We start from the raw sequence: 15,013 nt of genomic DNA on the forward strand, positions 1-15,013 counted from the left end.
AAGAGATGATCGTGTGGTTTTGTCCTTTGTTCTATTCATGTGGTGGCAGATATTGACTGGTTTCTCATATGTTAAACCACCTTACTTTCCTGAGATAAATCCCATTTGTTTATGGTATATAATCTTTTTTAGTATGCTGCTGGATTTGATGTACTAGCATTTTGTTGAGGATTTTTTTTTTTTTTTTTAAGACAGAGGGGATAGGAGGGACAACGAGAGGGAGAGAAACATCAATGTGTGGTTGCCTCTTGCACGCCCCCCCACTGGGGACCTGGACTGCAACGCAAGAATGTGCCCTGACTGGGAATCGAACCAGCGACCCTTTAGTTCACAGGCCAGCGCTCAATCTACTGAGCCACACTAGCCAGGGCTTCATGAGGATTTTGGCATCTATATTCATAACAAATATTAGTCTGTAGCTTTATGTTTCTTGTGATGTCTTTGTCTGGTTTTGGTATGAAGGTAATACTGGCCTCATAGAATGAGTTAAGGATTTCACTTATATGTGGAATCTAAAAAACAAAGTAAATGAACAAGCAGAACAGAAACAGACTCATAGATACGGAGAATATTTTGACAGATGCCAGATGGAAGAGGGGTTCAGGGATGGGTGAAAAAGGTGAAGGGATTAAGAAGCACAAATTGGTGGTTACAGAATAGTCATGAGAATGTAAAGTACAGCTTAGGGAATACAGTCAATAATAATGTAATAACTATATATGGTGTCAGGTGGGTACTAGATTTATCAGGGTAACCATTTTGTAACTTATAAATTGTCTAATCACAGCGTAATACACCTAAAACTAATATTGCATGTCAACTGTAATTTAAAAATAAAAAATGTTTTTTAACTTTTTAAAAAAGAATGAATTAGGAATATTTATGTCCTCTTCTATTTCTTTGAAGAGTTTGAGAGGACTGGTACTACTTCTTTTCGGGTTTAATAGAATTCAGTAGTGAAATAATCTAGGCCTTAGCTTGCTTTCTTTGAAAGTTTTAAAATTACTCATTCACTCTCTTCACTCGTTATAGGTCTATCCGTATTTTCTAGTCCTTCTTGAGTCAGTATTGGTAGTTTCTGCATTTCTAGGAATTTGTTCATTTCATCCAAGTTATCTAATTTGTTGGCATACAACTGTTCATAGCGTTCTCTTACACTCTTCTAAATTTCTGTAAGGTCAGTAGTAATGTCCACAATTTCATTCTTGATTTTAATATTCTGTCTTTTCTTTTTGATTAGTTAGTCTAGCTTAAAAGTTTGTCAATTTTGTTGATTTTTTTAAAAAACCAACCTTTGGTTTCATTGATTCCCTCTATTGTTTTTCTATTCTCTATTTTGTTTATCTCACTCTAATCTTTATTACTTCCTTCCTTTTGCTTGGAGTGTAGTTGGCTCTTCATTTTCTATTTCCTTAAGGTATAAAGTTAAATTTTTGATTTGAGATCTTTTATTTTTATTAATGTAGGCGTTTACAACTATAAATTTTCCTCTAAGCACTGCTTTCACTGTATCTCATAAGTTCTGGTATGTTTACATTTAAGTAATTAATAATAAGAAAGAACTTGTTTCTGCCATTTCCCTATTTGTTTTCTATATGTCCTTTCTCTTTTGCCCTCATTTCCTGTATTACTGCCTTTTTCATGTGTGTAAGATATTTTCTAGTACACCATTTCGATTCCCTTCTTATTTCTTTAACCATATATTTTTAGTTATTTCTTACTGGTTAATAGTTAAAGATCTAGTTTAAATTAATACCAATTTAGCTTTAATATTATATAAAACGTTGCTCCTATAAAGCTCTTCCCACACCCCTTATGTTGTTATGGTCATAGGTTACATCTTTATAAACTCTATGTTCATCAACATAGACTTATAATTATGGTTTACATAGCTGTCTTTTAAATCATATAGAAAAAAAAGAACTTCAGCCCTGGCTGGTGTGGCTCAGTGGAATGAGCACCGGCCTGTGAACGAAAGGGTTGCCAGTTCGATTCCTAGTCAGAGCACATGCCTTGGTTGCAGGACAGGTCCCCAGGAGGGGGTGCATGAGAGGCAACCACACATTGATGTTTCTCTCCTTCTCTTTCCTTCTCTATAAAAATAAATGCAAACTTTGAGATTTCCAGGAACATGTGGGAACTTTTCGAAACCTTTATTTCCAAAGTATCTCATTTTGCCACCTTTCCTCCAAAGCTTTCTGATTTGTTTATTGTTTGCTCTGACTTTTATCCCTTGCCCCAGGCAGAAGTATTTGCCTTTAAATGTTTTAACAATCGTCCTCCAGTGTTACTGTGTCAGTGTTGGGAGAGTTAGGATTTAACCTAAAAAAAGGCAAGCCCCTTGACCTACCAGACATTTTAGGTTGCTATAAATTTTTGATTAGTTTCCAGAGTTTCAGTTAAGTTGATTTACTGCTTTTGGAATTCCCTACACTGCCATTTTTTGTTCCATCTTGGGAAAGTCTTCTTAATAAGGATAATACATCTGGGGGAAGAGAGAAGGAGGAAGGATACGGGGGACGATGCTAAGATCACATTATTCAGGAAGCATACCTTGGTTAATTCCAATTAGGGCCATATTTTTACTCTTGGCATTTATTTAGTATTAGATTAATACTTACTGATCTGTCCCATTTAAATATTAAGTTGACTTATGATTTAACATTTTGTCTTTTCAAAACATAAAGTTAATACAAAGAGCTATAAAAATAAATGCTGTTAACATGAAAAAATTAGTTAGAACTACATGTTATTTTTTTTGAATCTCCAACTCATGCCTCTAATCCCAGTAACAACTGAAGTTCTCAAGGCTGAATGAATGCTTTAAATGAATGATTTAAATGAAAAACAAAATTAACACAGGTGACACAGTATTTTAGTACTCCTTAACTGTCAAGGATTATCATCAATTAGATCACACTCTCCATTTTAAAAAGTATATCTAGCATAACTTCTATTTAAAAGCATAGATCAATTGACAATTTCAGAAGCAAATACATATGTCAGTGAACACTGCAAATTTTGTCTCTAGTATGCAAAAAGAGAAAGGAGACTGCTAATGACTCCAATGTCTTAAGAACGGACAAAAGGAAACATTAAATCATTTGCCTGGGTTTCCTTCAAAACAAACTTATTTTCCATATATTTCAAACTTACTCATTGTTTAATTCTAAAGCTTGATAGGCTGCTTTGATTCGAGCTGGAGGATTTCTTTCCCTCCATGCCTTCTGCATAACTGTAGGAAAAATATTTCAAAAAGTAGATGAGATGGTAAACATAAATAACCTTATGCAAAACATGAAAAATGAGCTAGGAGCGCAAACAAAGACTTAAATAACATGTACTTAAATGTAAGAAACAAGAAATTGGGGTGCTAGCTCACATTAACCTTATGAGAAATGTACATTAAATTTGGAAGCTTCACATATAATAAAATATATTGTTTTTCTGTTCTATTTAAATAATAATGCATAAGGCCCTGGCTGGTGTAGCTCAGTGGATTGAGCACAGGCCTGTGAACCAAAGGGTCGCTGGTTTGACTCCCAGTCAGGGCACATGCCTGGGTTGTGGGTCAGGTTCCCAGTAGGGGACATGTGAAAGGCAACCACACATTGATATTTCTCTCCCTCTCTTTCCCCCTCCCTTCCCCTCTGTCTAAAAATAAAAAATAAATGAAATCTTTTTAAAAATGCATAAGTACTTAATCAAATTAATCACATCATTATTAAACATGGACATTTACACATCTAAATGCATATTAATATTGAGTTTGAGTGACATCGGATTATAATCAATATGAAATTCTAGTTCCTTATCATTTTGAAAAGGTTCTCTGGAACTTCTAGAAATATATAAAACACTTCAAAACAAAGACTTTGTCTAAGCAATGATTCAATCCAAGAAGAATGTTTGAATTTATATTTTGTATTAAAGGCAGGATGGGGGATTAATTTAGAATATAGGACATTTATAGAGGATGCAAGTCTCTACCAAGAGTCAAAAAAGCCTGAATTAGACTCTAAAATAACAATATCCATTTTGCTACCTTTTACAATACCAAACAAAATTTCACACTAAGTAAAGTTTCTTAAAAATTAAATAATGTAGATTCATGAAACTATCTGGCCTATTTCAAGTTTGGTAAGAAAAATAGAGAATCTATAAATGTTGCTTTTCGAACAAAACCTACAACTGTCCAGAAAGAATAATGTGGAAAATGTTTGAGTTTTCCTTTGGAAACAAAATATTAGTCTTGGCTTAGAAAATAAGACAATATATTCTATTTGTATAACAAAAATACATTTGTGATATCAAACATGTCACCAGTTAGCTGACAGCTAATGCTTCCTGAACTTGACAAATTGATATACATCAGCACCCATCTGATAAAAACCAGGTAAAGAATAGCATTTTGCTGAAACATTAAAATATAACATAAAATTAAGTATAACATTAGATGTCATTTTTGATGATGGGCTCTCTTCTATAAGTTACATGATATTCACAAGTCAAATTTTGACACTGAATCTTTACCAACATTTTAAATGCTTTGGTATTCTAGTAATATTAAGTATATATTATAATTTATTTAATCCATTGTCTTTTGATAGACAATTAAGTTACACCAAATTTTTGCTAAATAAAGATATTGTGATAAACACCTTTCAATATCTTTGTATACCCAACCAAGAAGAAGAATGTTGTTTAAAATGTATGCATCTTTTAAAAGATTTTGAACGTGTACTCCAAAATTCCTCCCAATAAAATTGTGTTAATTTACTTTTTCAGGCAGTGTAGGAGAGTGACAGTTTCCCTACTTCCTTACCAACACTGAATAATATCAATGTTTGTTAATACATGAAAACTATTTCATTTGCATTTACATTTCTTTTGTTTCTAGTAAGTTCATCAAATCCACCTTTAAGTACTTTTTTCTTATTCTTTCATTTTCAACTGTTCTATGCAGCCTTTCAACATTATTTCTCACAACCAATGAAGCTCTAAGTCAAAGGGGAAATGAAGTAAAGGAAGAAAACATATAGTTCCTTCTATAAAAAGGTGTAGGAATAATTTAAAGCAAAATGCTGATTTAATGTTCAACTGTCTGCTTTAAGAGCTCTTGGTATACTTAAAAAATAACACAAGCAGTTAGCAATTCAACCAAATTTATTTATTTTTTAAGTTAAATAATATTCAACATGCTAACAAGCAGAAAAGACACTACCACAAAATCTACTAATGTAGTAATTCCTGATGACAATAGTCAAAAGAATTTTGTCATATCACATAGATACACACATTTGTCTTTTCTGAATCTAAATCTGCAGCTATAAATCATTACCTTTATGTGAGTGTTTGAAAAGATCAGTATGGAACCAACAGTCCATTTCCGGATTATCATTCCCAGAGAAAGTCTGTCCTTGAGTTCAGTCTTTAGCTATGTGTACATGATAATGTGTACAAGAACCACTGCAAGGACCAAAATGGGATGCATGGTTTTAAAAGAATCAATTTCTAAAGCCTCAACTTTATATGATTCTCTCCTATAACTGATCTACCAGAAGAATGTTTCTCTGATTGGTCTATGCATCATGCAGGTTTTCCATTCTTTCCAACATCTGCTCTCCCATACCTTTCTCCTACTTTACAAAAGGATAGACTTACTTCTCACCCACCCTGAATCTTTCCAAGGTGCACTGCTGTACAGGGTAAAAATTTAAAATCTCCAGGTGCCAAAGGGACAATTTAAAGTTCAAGTTTGAGAACTACCATTTTTAATCAAGGAACCCATAATAGGGATTCCACCTTTCACTTATTTCTTTAAAAGTGATGCTCAGCTTTAGAATTAGAATACTCTGGCCCTTGGATACACTTAATTCAAGTATACTGTAGAGTGTGGAAGGAGTGATAATTCTTATCATTTCCATTTATCAGCTCCCTTCTCTCCTTACTATCAAAAAATGCATTGTTCATACAGGAATGTCCCCTCACAGTAAGGCAAAAGGGACATTAGTGAAAAATAATAAAGACAGTGGAATTTTTTTTTTTTTTTGCAGGTCCCAGGACCAATTAGGCTGGGATCCTGCCTAGCCAGGATCACTAGCTGCCCAGGTACCAAAAAAGTATCCTTCTGAAATCTCTTGAGGTTGATTCCGCACGTAGAGCAATCACGTTGCCCTAAAGGTGCCACTCACAACAGAAGCCCTTTTTTGGAATCTTATTTTAACTAAGAGATAACCTCTAGGCAAAGCTACAAGACTATCTTTCTATGTTATAATCTAGATTCAGAAGAGAGATAGCTGTTATGGGATGCACATCAACACGAACTGAAAAATGAAGTCAGACTTTGTCAGAAGGTGCATCTGTCTTGGTTAGTAGGACTGACCATGAGAACTCACCCAGTCACCTAGGTTGTATGGAGGACGTTTTCCAAAGTGGAAGGAACGAAATATGTAGCTCCAACGACTTGACAAAAATATAATTAAAGTACACGATACCATTTAGAATGTCATGGTCAAAGGAAATTAAAATTTCTAAAAATTCATACAAAAAAATGTTATTGTGGCAAAGCACATACATGTGATAAGACTCTCAAGCATAAAATAATTATATTAAAATCATATGAAGTATGGGATGGATATAATTTCCAGAATAAAAAGGACTTATATAAAATTTACTACTGAATAACAATAAAAAATTAAAATTTTAAAAAATAAAATAAAATAAAATAAAATTTACTACTGTTAATGAGTATCTGTTCATGTATTTTTCAATGGGTAATGGTATGTATCAAGTCATTATGTTCCTTGAAATACAATTAAATGTAGGATATTCCAGTTTTATTTATTTATTTAATCACCCAAGGACATATTTATTAATTTTTTAGAGAGAGGGGGAGGGAAAGAGAGAGAGGGAGAGAAACATTGATGTGAGAGAGAAACATCAATTGGTTGCCTCCCGTACACGCCCTGACCAGGGACCAAACTTGCAACGCAGACATGTACCCTGACTGGGAATCAAACCCATGACCTTTTGTTTTGCAGGATGACGCTCCGACCAACCAAGCCACATAGGCCACGGCCTAGCTTTATTTTTAAATGTCCATATTTATAATATGTCAAAAACCATATTCTCTGCAATTATTTAACCTTATGGTATCAACTTAAAAATATATGAAGGGATACATAGTTTTTCAAACTTGTCTTAGAAGGTATGTGAATACAAATGTTTTAAGACCACGGCTTTAGGAGGTAGCCACGGTTACTATCTAAACAGCCCCCAATAACTACAATTCTGCCTGTGAGAAGGAGGTGAAGCCTCAATTTCCAGAGTCACTTCAGTCCTTAAAGTTAACATACAAACCTGATTTTCCACTGCTATATCCCCAACACCTATATTTTTGCCATTAATGTAAACATTAAGCATATAAACATAAAGCAATTCCTTTTTCTCCTATTTACAATTAAATCATTTAACGTAACCATACCAAACATACTTGGGTTTCTTGCTACCACCCACCCTTAATATATTTAATCCAGTAAAGAGATACCCAATGAAATCACTTGAATGCTGGAAAACTGGCTATTTTTCAGACCCTTATTATTGGTGATTTTCTTCTGCCTACCGATGTAGTGAGTAACCGTGGCAATGTGGCAGTAATGTAGTGGTTAGGAGCCAGACTTGAGTTTGAAACCCAGCATTATCATTTAATAGCTAGATGACTTAGGCATGTTACTTGATTCCCCTTTGCCTCTGTTTCTTTATTTTTAAAATGAGGCTCATAATAGTACCTACCTCATAAAGTGATTGGGAAGATAAAATTAGTACATTTATATAAATTGCTTAGAACAGTGCTTGGTATATAATAAGTGCTCTACAAGTGTTAACTCTTCTTAGTGAAATTGCTGAAGACATCTGTGACACCAACACAACTCATTCACTCACACTTTAATCAGAGAATAAATATTAATAATTACAGAATGCAGGCACTGTGCTACATGATAGGGATTCGAAGATGATGAGAATATAGTATCTGCTTTCCAAAGTTTCACACCCTGTTAGGGAGGAGAAACAGTAAAGCAACATAACATTATAATAAATAAATGTTTGTGGTCGAAAACTGTTTCATTGAGGTTTGGACTAAGTACTGTAGAACTGCAGAGAAGAAAGGAGATCCCAGAGAAGGCTTCCTAGAGAATGTGACTTTTAATTTGCATGCTGAAGGACAGAAATAGAAGGATAGATATGAAAGAAGAAGGCATTCCAAGTAGAAGGCTAGTTGTGATAAAGAAGTCTGTCTTTAAGTTGTCCATTTAAGAGTCTCAACACTCTTTCTCGGAAAAGAGCTTACAGAGAATTAAACAGACTTTTCCATGGTCTTCCACCACTTTAGATGAATCTCTAACTTATGATTAGAATAAAATTATGTCCTGTTTTTCTCTACATGCCTTGCCCCAGTGTTTACACTTTGCCTCACTCTTTTTTCTTTTTGCAGGTGTTAATTTCTCATATCAAAACTGGGTACATTTTTCTCTGCATAAGCAGCTGCTGTATTTGATCTGAAAGATTTTTAAAAAGTAATAATAAAAGCAATATTTTAATAAAACACTTTAAATTCTTTGTCATAAGGAAAGGTAGTGTAACAGCCTAGTTTAAGATCCTAATTAGGTTTCAATTCAATCTGGGTTTCTTACCACCCATGCAAACAACTCCATGTCTACCCCATGATCAGAGATGACACGTACCTGTGTCTGAAGGACGTAAAAAGTCAGTGTCACAGGTGAAAAACGTCTGATGGTCCTGAGCTGACAAATTCATGTCATAGTATGTAAGAGGCTCTTTACCAGTCACCCAAGTGTATCTTTGCCAAAACACAAGAAAATACGTAAATTGAACATGAGAGAGCATTGATTTGCTATAATGGACACTTTAAAATTCAAAAATACACTGCTAAAAATTCTATTTCAGGATTTTAAAATTCAAAAATACACTGCTAAAAATTCTATTTCAGGATTTTTTTTAAAGCTTGTTATAAAAAAAAACAAAAAAGAAAATCTATACCAACTACTTAGAGTATAATAAAACACAAAAACTAAGAAAGGAAAATGCTAGATTATTCAACAAACACTTCTTCAAAATTGGACTTGAAGGGATAAAACAATTTGGCTCAGATATATGTCTTATTAAATATACTTCACTAAACTCTGTTAGTCAGAAGTAAGTATAACAGTAAAACTACAAAGAAAGGACAAAACATGGGTAGATTTTTACTGGATGTCAAGTCGGTAAAGGGCTTTCAAAACAAAAAAGCGAGCGAAGAGGAACTTCTTTCAGATGTTACCAAATTAGAAATTTAAACTTTCATTTCCCCCTGAGACCCACAATAATAGCAAGTGATCAGACTGGCTAATCAATACATTTTTAAACATGTAATCTCATTAGTAATTAACAAGTAGCAAATTAAAATAAACTTTTACTTTTCATCTATCAAATTGGCAAATACACATACGTTGTCAGGTGGAATACGGACTCACACATACTGCTGGTATAAATGTAAGTTAGCATGTACATTTTTGGTTCCGAGATCCAATCAGATAATATCTACCAAGAGTCTTTGTCCTGGCTGGTGTGGCTCAGTGGACTGAGCACCAGCCTGTGAACCAAATGGTGGCGACCCAGTTCCATTCCCAGTCCAGGCGCAGGCCTGGGTTACGGGCCTGGTCCCCAGTTGGGGCTTTGCCAGAGGCAACCGATCAATGTATCTCTCAAACACTGATGTTTCTCTCTCTCTCTCCCTCCCTCCCCATCTCTTTAAAAGTAAATAAATAAAATCTTTTTTTTTTTTAAGTCTTAAAAATACTCACACCTAGCTAGAGGAAGGGTACATGATATTATATTATACCATTCTCTCTACTATCAGTTTTCAGATTTCCCATAATCAAAGACAAGATGAAAGGGGCCACACGGTGGGGCCTGGGGTGAGGCTGACAGGTGACTGCAGCGAGACTGCAGGCCTCTGGGACCGCACAGTTGTTACCACCGCAGTTCACACTTTGACAGCGACCGCGTGCAATGTAGACTTCCACAGACTGGTCGTTCAAAAGAAGCCTGAGTGCTCCTGAGACTAAGAAACTTCTCTTTAAAATCTTCATGAAGTAGACGTGCATAATATGACAACAAATAGCCTAAAAACTTTGTAATGAACACAGTGAGAAATTCAGGGACCTGTCTCTTGCAGAATCCCTTACTACAGGCTAATGGCATCTCTCATAAAAGCCTAGTTTTCACATCCCAGGACTGACTGTCCTACACCATCAGGTCCTTAAGCACAGGGATTACTGCCTAATCATTTAGCACCCCCATCATTTTACACAGCGCCCCTATACAGTAGACACATGATGTTTCTTGTTCAATGAATTAAATAACATGCCCAGTCTACCTCCAGGTAAAAACATAAAGTGTCTTTGGTCATAAATTTCAAAAGATGTTTTCTCATTTAGTGTAAAATGCAAGAGAGAAATGGACACAGTAGAGCAGATAGAAAACGGCAATATAAAATATAATATAAAAATACTATACTCTGTACTGTTGCACAAATCAAGTTCACATTCACATTCAGATTGATATTTTCTAGTGAATCCTCAAATACATCTTGAAATCGAGCACATATGCATAAGAACATACTGACATTTGAAATTTTCTCTTAATCTCATAAACTCTTTGAAAAGGCTTTCTGCCATAAACCGGGGGCCAAATGTATGCTTATTGTGGATTACACACGCACGGTTTGAAGCAATGGTTCTCATGATCATAAAAATAAATGCGGTCAAGATGCTGTCAACCACACTTCGGGCTGATCACTTTACCTTATTAGGTGTCAGTATCTCCAACTAGACGAGCTGTGATGTATTGATAAAAACAAGTGTCTCCATAATACTTTTACTCTAAAACCAATGCCATAACTATACAGAAAGCAAAATGTAATACCTCCTATATTCTGCTCCTCTGAAAAGGTTTAGAGGGTTTCTCCATACCTTGCACTCTAAAACACAAAGGAGAAAAGGGAGGAATAAGACAGTTGAATCAAATGTAGTTCAATCTTAACTCACCAGCATTATTATATAGTCGCTATATGCTATGTACAGTGCTAGCCACTGTAGCATAAAGACAGATAAGGTGTGGGTCAGCCCCACCTTCACAAAGCACACAATTAAATCTAGTAACGCCCTGATCTCTGTCTTCACAGCATTCGGTCCACAATTCAATGACAGCACTTACCATACCATGATGTGATTATCTGTCTGGTTTTACGTTTCTCCCTTTTAAATATGAACTCTTAAAATTGTGTCCATTTCTGCACACACTCCTGGAGCCTAGCACAGCATTTGAGAATGCCTTTTTAAAAGAATTAAACATAGCATGAGAGTCACGTAAACTACCAGCAAAACTGAATGGTAAGTGCTACAGGAGAGAGATGGTTTGTTCCAAGGGAAAAACACGAAGTGGTTAATTTTGCTCTGGGGATTGGGGGAGGCTTTAGAAGGAAGGTGATGTTTGAACTGACACTGAATCACCAATCACTGTACATGAGTAGAAGGTTGCCGGAATACTCTAAGCAAATGAAGAATCATAAAACCACTCAACACGGTTAGGCTATACAGTACAGGGCAGGGGGGTGACAGGGAGAACTGTAAATAAAACTAGAAAATGGGGAAATTGGTGAAGGAACTTACAAACTATATAAAAGTTTAGGTATTATCCTTAGTCAGAAGTCATCGAAGGTTTATAAGCAAAAAATTGACAGATACCAGATCTTTGTTTAGATCAGCAGTTCTCAAAGTATAGTTCATGGAACTGCAAAGTAACAACTCTTTTCGTAACAAATGCTACAGCATTAAGGATATTTGCCTTTTTAACTGTGTTGCCTTGAACTCAACCCTGTGAATGAGGGTTTCCTTAAATTTTTTGTCCCAGGCACCTGACTTGCCTCACCCTAGTCCCCGTCCTGCAAAGTTGAGCTGATGGTACAAAATCAATGCTGGGTAAAACTGTAACTGAGCCTGAGTCACGGCAGTGACACCAAATTGTACTAGTCGTCACTGGATTTATTACCTCCAACACCGCTTTCTCTTGAAAGAGCCACCAAGGAAAATACTTATGGTTACAGACAGGTGCCTGGCAGACATTTTCTCAAGGGTGAACAAAGTGGTCTGTCAACTTCAAGGGAGAAAAACAGTATCTGGTGTCAATGGTTAAATCTGAGATTTTGGCCCTGACTGGTGTGGCTCGGTTCATTGGGTGCTGTCCCACAAAGCAAAAGGTGGCGGGTTCGATTCCCAGTCAAGGCACAAGCCTGGCTTGTGGGGTACCCCGGTTGAAGCCAGTCAATGTTTCTCTCCCTCTATTTCTCTCTCCCTTCCCCTTGCTCTAAAAATAAATAAATAAAATAAGGCTTTTTTAAAAATTTGAGCTTTTGAGTAAATATTAGAATTTTGAAAAACCTGTGTCTGCTACTGTGAGCCCGGCAATTTCCCAATGCTTAGACTTTCTGTGGTATCAGTGATGATATTAACAAATGTGATCTTTAACAACTGCGTGATGAAGTGTGTCAACATCTGGAAGATGGGCACAGCTCAGCAAACAAGCATTTTCTGAATGACCAGTGAGTCCTGTTGTGAAATTGTGCACAAGTGACAGACCTGCTCAGAGGGCAAGCCACCCCCACGGGTTTCAGGGCAACAGAGTGAAAAGTCAATTGGTGTAGCTTTGCATTCTACACGGCAACTAAACTTCATGAAGGTACCTCCTGGTAAGTTTTGGTATAGTATCAAAAAAAGAATATCCACAATTTTCTAAAAAGGTTATTAAAATAGTCCACCCTTTTCCAACTATGTATCTGTGTGAGACCAGATTTTGTTCATACACTTCAACCGAAACAGCAGATCACAACAATGTAGAAGCAGATATGAGAATAAGCTGCCTTCTATTAAACCAGACATTGAAGAGATTTCTTTATTTATTTTGAATTTTTTTTTAAGATTTTATTTATTTTGGAGAGGGGAAGGGAAGGAGAAAGAGAGGGAGAGAAACATCAATGTGTGGTTGCCTCTTGTGCAACCCCCACTGGGGACCTGGCCTGCAACCCAGGCATGTGCCCTAGACTGGGAATCAAACCCGCGACCCTATGCTCCACAGTCCGATGCTCAATCCACTGAGCCACACCAGCCAGGGCATGAAGAGTTTTAAATAAATATAAAACAATGGTAGTCTTCTGACTAAACTCATTTATTATGATAATCAGCTCAGGCTGCCATAACTAAATGCCACAGCCCAGGCGCCTTAAACAGTAGAAACTTATTTTCTCACAGTATTGGTTCTGAAATCAGGGTTCCAACAAGGTCCAGTTTGGTGCGAGCTCTCTTGGACTTGCAGATGGCTGCCTTCTCCGCTGTTCCTGACATGGCCCCTCACATGGTGGAGAGAGAAACTGATCTCTCCCTCTTCCTCTTCTTCTAAGGCTACCAATCCTATCAGAGTAGGCCCCACCCTACCTCATTTAACCTCAATTACCTCCTGAAAGTCCCATCTCCAATACAGTTATAGGAGAGGTTAGAGCTTCAACATACAAATTTGGGGGAGACACAGTTCATTCCATAAAAATGTTAACATGTAATGGGTTTACTGTTACTTTAAAATACTTAATATTTTTAATTTGTTTTCATTTCTAATACAATAAATACTAGGGAGATAATCAATGTAAATAAACAAAAGCTCTTTGAGGCCCTCAATCATTTTTTAAGAGTATAAAGTATTCCTGAATCAAAAAGTTTGAGAACCACTTTTCTACATAGTAAGAAGAAAGGACGTACAAAAAGGAGAAGTATCAGAGGCAGAGAAGCCAGTTAGGATATTATAGCAAGTCTAGAAAAGAGATATTAAGAGCCTAGACGCAATAAATGTTAGAATAAAAAAAGGTGGGATGGAGTCAAAGTAATTTTTGATGGGAATCAATAGTATATGATGGACGTTAACTGTTTGGAGAAAAAAAAGGGAAATAAGAGAGATATAATCTGAAACAACCCAAAGAATTCTAGTATGGGAATTGGGTACCATTAACAGATCTTAGGATTGTTAAGAGGCCTACTGAAAGAAGATAGTTTCATTTTGGACACAGTGAGTTTAGGGGCTTAGAGCCACCAAAGGTGGAGATTTCTAGCAAAGAGTTAGAAATGTGCATCTAGAACTTGGGGGTATAAATTGAAAATTGGTTCTCCCAGTATATACATCTGTGGAAGATAATACTACCGAAGGAGATACAGTAACCCAGGGAGAGAAAGCTGAACCAAAGAGCTTTGACTCCCCTTTGAGGTCAATTCAAGCATCTCTTCTGTCAAACATTTTGTGGCCCTCCTTCCAAGAATAACTAACTACGCCCTCTTTTCTGTTACCACAGTATCTTCTATGCACTCTATTTACATCTTTTTATATCTTTTGCCATTCCTTATTTATATGTCTGTATTCTCTACCAAACTGGATTGTTCTTAAGGTTATCATCACTCCCATTATGAAATGATATGTTCAATCTTACAATAGGGAATAAGGTTATATAATGAATCATTGTTATGTAATTATTTACATACTGAGCATCTTGAGGACAGATCTATATCATATTCACAGTAATATGTTTCATTGTTAGGAGTTCTGTAATTGTTTGATGAAAGAGGAGAAGGGGAAAGAAAATTACCATTATTCCTTCCTGTACTCTTGAATGGCTGCCACCCCCTCGCTAGTACTCCTGGTCAACACCCACTCGTGCTTTAGGGCTCAGCTTAGATGGCACTTTGTCAGAGACCTTCTCTGACCACAGTTAAAAAATGCCAGCAACTGCACTCAGGTGGTATTCTTCTACTAAACGAATATAAGTCTAGTGGTTAAGTTTATTGAACAAATGAGGCCTTATGGCAATCTATGGAATTAACTCATTTGTATGATTATTATCTGTACCAAATGAAAT

General features: G+C 36.0%; 1 protein-coding gene and 1 pseudogene across 5 annotated transcripts in view; both read right to left on the reverse strand.

The window, feature by feature from the left end:
• Positions 1-15,013, reverse strand: part of ST7L (suppression of tumorigenicity 7 like) — a 62,663-nt gene that overhangs the window by 40,238 nt on the left and 7,412 nt on the right. For all 5 annotated transcript variants that reach the window (XR_006656797.3, XM_024570633.4, XM_045203390.2 and 2 more), the window contains exons 4-6: positions 10,987-11,041; positions 8,745-8,860; positions 3,157-3,235 (exon numbers count right to left, since the gene is read on the reverse strand). Coding sequence is in view for 4 of the 5 variants with exons in the window: in XM_024570633.4 (XP_024426401.2) it covers positions 3,157-3,235; positions 8,745-8,860; positions 10,987-11,041 (250 nt within the window). In the remaining variant the exon portion in view is untranslated. The remainder of the gene's footprint in view (positions 1-3,156; positions 3,236-8,744; positions 8,861-10,986; positions 11,042-15,013) is intronic.
• Positions 6,053-6,210, reverse strand: LOC112314111 (U11 spliceosomal RNA; annotated as a pseudogene).

This window comes from Desmodus rotundus, chromosome 12, assembly GCF_022682495.2.
Source record: "Desmodus rotundus isolate HL8 chromosome 12, HLdesRot8A.1, whole genome shotgun sequence".
NCBI lineage: Eukaryota > Metazoa > Chordata > Mammalia > Chiroptera > Phyllostomidae > Desmodus > Desmodus rotundus.